General features: G+C 37.0%; 1 protein-coding gene across 1 annotated transcript in view; it reads left to right on the top strand.

Moving 5' to 3' along the window:
• mettl24 (methyltransferase like 24) overlaps window positions 1-6282 on the top strand; it is a 36675-nt gene that overhangs the window by 26491 nt on the left and 3902 nt on the right. The window contains exon 4 of the mRNA XM_041976030.1: window positions 3961-4186. Coding sequence (XP_041831964.1) covers window positions 3961-4186 — 226 coding nt within the window. The remainder of the gene's footprint in view (window positions 1-3960; window positions 4187-6282) is intronic.

Below are 6282 nucleotides of genomic sequence, written 5' to 3'. Positions count from 1 at the left end.
ATGCAAGGCCTTATAATTTAATATATCCCTAGATTTATAGAGGATTGCTATTGACTTTGATATCTTTCCTTTAATATAATCAATATGTTTTTTCCATGTTAATTTATGATCAATCACAACCCCTAAAAATTTTATCTCAAAAACTCTTTCAATTTCAACATCACAGATTTTTAATTTAATTTCCCCATCAATTCCTTTTTGATTTCCAAAAACCATGAATTAAGTTTTCTTAATATTGAGAGACAATTTATTAACATCAAACCAAGTTTTGAGTATTTCTAGCTCCCTTCCAATAGCATACAAAAGTTCCTTTAAATTTTTCCCAGAGCAAAATAAATTTGTATCATCTGCGAACATAACAAATTTTAACCTTTCAGTAACATTGCAGACATCATTAATATATAATAAGAAAAGTTTTGGACCAATCACCGATCCCTGGGGTACCCCACAGGTGACCTTCCGAAATCCTGACACAGTCTCATTAATTTGCACACATTGCTGTCTATTATCCAAGTAACTTTCCAGCCAAGAGTAAGCTATACCTCTTATTCCATACTTCTCCAATTAGACTAACAAAAAAAAGTCAAATTTTTCATGTTTCATGTTTTTCATGCAGCCAGAATTGACTGCAAAACCTGTGATCCTAACCTATGTTTGGCTTCAATAATTATAGTCTTATAAGTCATGTGTTAGAACAGGTGGTATTAATCTGTTGTTGAACAAGCTGCTTCAAACAAATCAGAGCAGAAAACAAGGACATACCCACTTTTCCAGACACTGCTAGTTCACTGACTAAATCTCTGGACTAAATAAGCTGAATTTATGCTGAACTTAGTAGCATCATTTTTGTTTTGTATGTTCATTTGTGCAGTTTACTGATTAAAACAAGTTCAAAATTTAATTAAGATATCAATGAAGTAGTTCTGTTCTAAAAAATCTTAACAGTGTGACAGTGAGCAATACCAAGCTCCTTAAACTAAAGCTGTTACAGAAAACTCAGTCATCATTAGCTTGATTATTTAAACTTGTGGATTTCTTTTTAGAACATCTCAAAACATCAGCTGAAAATAACTCTGTTCTACATGCCGGGTCATTAAAGGCAATCACTGAAGCACTTAATGCTTTGAATCATACTTACTGCATTTCCATTCAGCAGGTAAAATCTGAATTCTTCTTCTTTTTGCCAGTAATGATTTTGATTCTTTTTACTGTCCAAGGTCTCAGTTGTCTCTTCAATACACTAGCTGAGTTTGTCAAGAGATGGATGGATGGATGGATGGATGCCTCTCTACCTAAAGTACGATTTAGTTTCACCTTGAAATTGAGTATAAACATGTTAAAAGTTCCCTGAAAATGGACCATTCTTGATAACCTTTCTTGCAGAGTGAAGGCCATGTAGGAACAAATTTAGAACACTTATGTAGGCTAATACACTGGAGGGAAAATAAAAATACCTGCACTTCATCATTAATGGATCGTGTGCATGCTAATGTGAGGAGTCAGAAACGGTGGTATTTGAAAAATGGGAATAAAGGTAAAAGAGGAAGTGGTAACAACAACTCACTCAGAGCTTGTTCACAAGATAACGTTCTTATCCAAGTTTCACAATCCATTAAGTGTGAGGACAGGTGGGCTCAAAGCCCTCCTCTGGGTGTCTGAATGCAATAATTACACACATCTTCACATTTGGTTTCCATAACAATCTAGTCAGCAGCACTTTCTTAATAACCCCTACAACTCACATGATGAAGTAGACTTTCTTCCACGACACACCCATTTACTGAGCATAGCTCTTCAGTCAGATTTAAAGCTCCTGCACTCTGAAGAGGATATTCCCTCCTGTTATTCAGAAAAGCTCCTGATGTCCTCTGCTGCTTAATGAGCTATCTCTGCCATCTCCACTGTCACTGCAGTAATTCTAGGCAAAACACCCAACATAAGAAGGGAAAACTCTTAATGAAATATTTAGTGCTGTAAAAAGAGACGTCTAGTTGCATCTCAATCTCTTGCATCTACTCAGCTCTCATCTTCTTGCTAGTGGGATGTATTCGGGGACCTAGTGCCTCATCTGCAAAAGAAATATACTCCCACTGTCACAATTACAGGGTTCAGCTGCAGCACAAACAAGACACTGGGGAATGCTGCGAGAGAACTTAGAAAGGAAGAAATAGGGGGAAATTGTGGAATTAGAGAAGGGAGGGGTGAAGTAAACAAAGTATCAGTGAAAAATGTTGATGGGAAAGTGAGGCAGAAAGGAGAGGAACCATGACAGGAAAGCAGGGGACTGTGTTTTTTTTTCCAAGATGTACATACATCTAAATGGAGAAACAAGCCACATGAAACAAACAGGTGTGAGTGTGGTAAATAATAAAAAGAAACATCAAAGAAAAAAAGAGGAGAGACAAACAGAGGGGTCAAGTATCTCCTGTTCAAAAACTGTTATTGCTTTTGTCAGGAATTATTGATTCTTCTCTCTCTCGCTCGCTCGCTCGCTCTCTCTTTGACTGAGGTGTACACAGGTTAAATCAGGATCGCAGTCACTGCATGGTGTTTAGGATCTTTTATTTACTCTGTTGCATTTCACATGTGTAACAACTGGTGTAGATCTCAGAAAAAATAGGATGAGTTGATTGTAGACAACCAGCCATCACTATTTTTCTAAATGTCTCTTTAATTATTTGTAGGGTTATCATCTAATATATTAAAAATATCAGTGATCCTAAAAGCTAAATCTTTGATGTTGAGGCCCACCAGATGTGCTAAGTCTACAAAACTTTATATACATAAATTTCTGGTTTTTACAGAATTTGGTGATCTTTGCTTTTTCTTTTGCACATGCTTCAGGTTGATAGAATTTTTAAGTGGAATGTCTCAGACATTTATATGTTTTCATGTTACTTTACTTTATTCCTTAACCTCTTACGATGCAGACGTACCGGTCCCGGTACATGACTACTAATCAACAACACTGCAGCCATGTGAGCAAGCCCCTCCGTCATGAATTCCCACAATGAAAGTTCAAAGTCTCGTCTTTCCAGTGATATAAACCATTTTGACACGCAACAACCACAGCGCTAACACTAAAGCCTTTTTTACAGAAAAGCAGAAAGTTTAAATGTTGACTTTCCTTACCTTTGAGGGCTCTCTATATGTCAAACATCAATATTTCCCATCAAGATTGGTCTCATTCTGTCTGTACAGGTTAGGCGAGGACAAAAAAATATTTTTTTTCTGTGTGTTCTAAAGTGTATAACTTTTTATCAGTAATACTTACAGTGATTCTGATTGCTGTGGGTGAAACTAGAGAGTGTTACCTTTACAAAGAGCCCAAGCCTGTACTTACAATCCAGAGGGTTCAATAACAGCAGTAATTCTAATTTGGAGAGGTCATATTACAGGCGTTTTTGCCAAAATGACCCCGCTTGATAAGGGGTTAAATAAAATGTGTATCTGCGCAAGTATAATGTGAAATATTGAAGGGAAATTATGTAAAAATGAACCTCTTTGAACAAAATAAGCTTAGGCAGGCAAGGTTTACAAAAGCATGGGCCCATTCCAGTTTCCTCCACTTTTCTGTTTTGCATTCAGGCAGGCAGGTTATGTACATTAGATAGGTCCCCTTTTGCAGACACATACTTTCATAGACTGCCCATCTATTTAAATGCCCCCCAAACTCCTGTTGAAGTCCTAGATGGTCACTATGGTTTGATCTTTACAAGGAAAGGGACAGCTAACCATTGCAGAATGGAGAGCAAACTGGAAATGGACCTATGTCTAGAAGATAAGATGCTGCTCATAAGAATTGAGTAACAGCTCATGGATGTTCAGTGAGTACCAGTGGAATTGGTTATAGCAGTAAGGCATTGTTTGTTCAGCATTTATATTTTACTCTATGTATATGAATAAATTGTAGAGAAAAACATTACTGACTCATACTTACCCAACTGTCTTTGGCTGCAGGTTGGGAATGAAAGATCGATCCTTGGAGCGTTTTCTGTCTAGGTCAGGTTGTGAGGTCCACTGTTTTGATCCGAGCCTGAAGCAGCCTCACCTTCAAGAAGCTGAAATATGGCTCCATCGGCTCTCTGTAGACTGGAGAGACCCCAATCCAGCGATCGCTGCCCAGCGTCAGTACACAAACACCAAGAAAGTGGCCGCAATTCTTAATGATTTTGGACACAGTGAGGTAAGAGGGATAGAGTAAGCAACACAAATATCTTAATGTGATCATTAAGATAAATAAATGAATAATAAATAAATAAATTTCATATTGTAGGACAATGTGATGCCAGAGATTTTTTCTTTCTTACTGTGTCAGCATTACCCTTGTACTGCATGCCAAAAAATCCCAAATGGCCCAACAGCCCACCCAGCACCCCTAGCTTTATTTTGAACCTTCTGGATCACTAGAGCCAGAATATCAATTGATCTGGGTCAAACAATGTTGAATTATAACATCTACCCTGATGTCATCTTATTTTGCTTTTTTGCCAGTGTTTCTGGCCATTATCTGATGGGTTAGAATCTGTAAGAGCAAAACTATCCCAATCTCCCAGAGTAAATAATCCTTTAAAACAATTCCTGGATCCAGACGATGATCTGGATCACCCCCAAAATGTAATCACTTGGTCCTTTATTTAATTTCTAGCATGTCCTGTAAATTTAATCAAAATCCATCCATAACTTTTTGAGTTATATTAACTAATGTTGCAGAAAACACAATTTAAAAAATGAACAGAAGAGGAAGATTGAATGCAGAATTAGCTTTGAATATGCTCCAACAAATTAATGAGTAAGACTCAGATGAACGAGGAGTGGCTGAGGCAGTATTCATCTCGAACTGCTACTAGAAGGTGGCCTGTTGTGATGTTTTACAATGTTTTTGACATTGCTGCACTGAATACATGGGTCCTCTACCGGAGCTGCATTGAAGCCAGAATGACCCGGTGTGAGTTCATTATTGAGCTGTTGATGTGCGATACAATAAACCAGTATCATCTGACATCCAGTGCTCTGTTTTGTTATTTTAGCATTATATATGATTTTGTTTTCTAACTGTTCCCACGTCAAACAATTGATAAAAATATAAATCCATTTAAAACATTATTTTATTTTGTTAATTCATTTTCTGCAAAGTAAGGTGTCTTATACAAGGTTTGGGGAGATATTAGGATGTTGTCATTGTCTGACAAGCTATGAACAAGTATAACATTGGTGTGTGCACCCTGCTATTATATTAATTACAGAACTCATCTGTTTCTAATGCAGAGCCATGCATACATCCTGGTAATTAGCTTTTAATAGGGGAATGCGGAGTGCCGGAGGACCAAGCAAAAGAATTTCTTTACTCTCAAAGATTTCTCTCAGCCTTTCGGACATGAATTATTCAGAAAGGTCAACACACGTGTTTGTGCAGGATTTTTTTTTTTTATCTGTGTTGGTTAAAATGGACACAACTCATTCAAGGAGTTCCAGTGACCAGCTGAGACAGCAACCAACAAATGTCAGTGACAGGATGTCATATCTTATATAGAAAAAAAGAGAACTGCATGTTGGACGACTAATTGTGTCAGGAAGACAACACAACATTATCAGTAGCCTATTTCCAGTGGCACTACCATACTGAATCAAACTGGTCTCTTTCCTGATTTTTGAACTTCATTTTACAATTTAGTGTAAGCAATTTAAGTCATTATTTAAGTTCCTTTTGTGCACTTTTGGATAAAGAAAAAAAAAAAAAAAAAAGGAAATCAAAGTTGCAATAATTTGCACAGTGCAAACACATTTAACATTAATTTACAAGCCAAATCACAAACTTCCATTTTAAGTTTCAAATCAGAACATTTCTTTTGCAAAGACTGAAAATTTTTACTTTCAGATGTTAGATTTGTGACAGCTTGCTGCCCAAACCTGAGATGGATGGACTTACTATCACATAAAGCATGAGGCACTGAGAGGAACTATTAGCCCATTGGGTATGAAAGGCTATTTAGTGCAATTTCACGCTGAATGGAGGACAGGAATGCGTGTGTGTGTGCAAAGTCATAGCATATAAAAACCTCTATGGAGGTTATGCAGTGAAGTTGATCAGTCAGTTTGCAGCCCTTCTGCTAGGCTAAGCTAACAGGTTGCTAACTAATTATCTAATTGCTTCACTTGAATTAAAAGACAAATGTCACCTTTGTAGAATCTATGCTGCCAGGGTTGGATGTTTTCTGTTTATTTGTACCATACCATTTTATTTCTAAAGCACTTTAAAAACAACATAACAGCTGACCAAAG

Source organism: Melanotaenia boesemani, chromosome 22 (genome assembly GCF_017639745.1).
Source record: "Melanotaenia boesemani isolate fMelBoe1 chromosome 22, fMelBoe1.pri, whole genome shotgun sequence".
NCBI classification, from domain to species: Eukaryota; Metazoa; Chordata; class Actinopteri; order Atheriniformes; family Melanotaeniidae; genus Melanotaenia; species Melanotaenia boesemani.
Note: the sequence above shows the minus strand (reverse complement) of the source record. Positions and strands in the feature narration are given on the sequence as shown.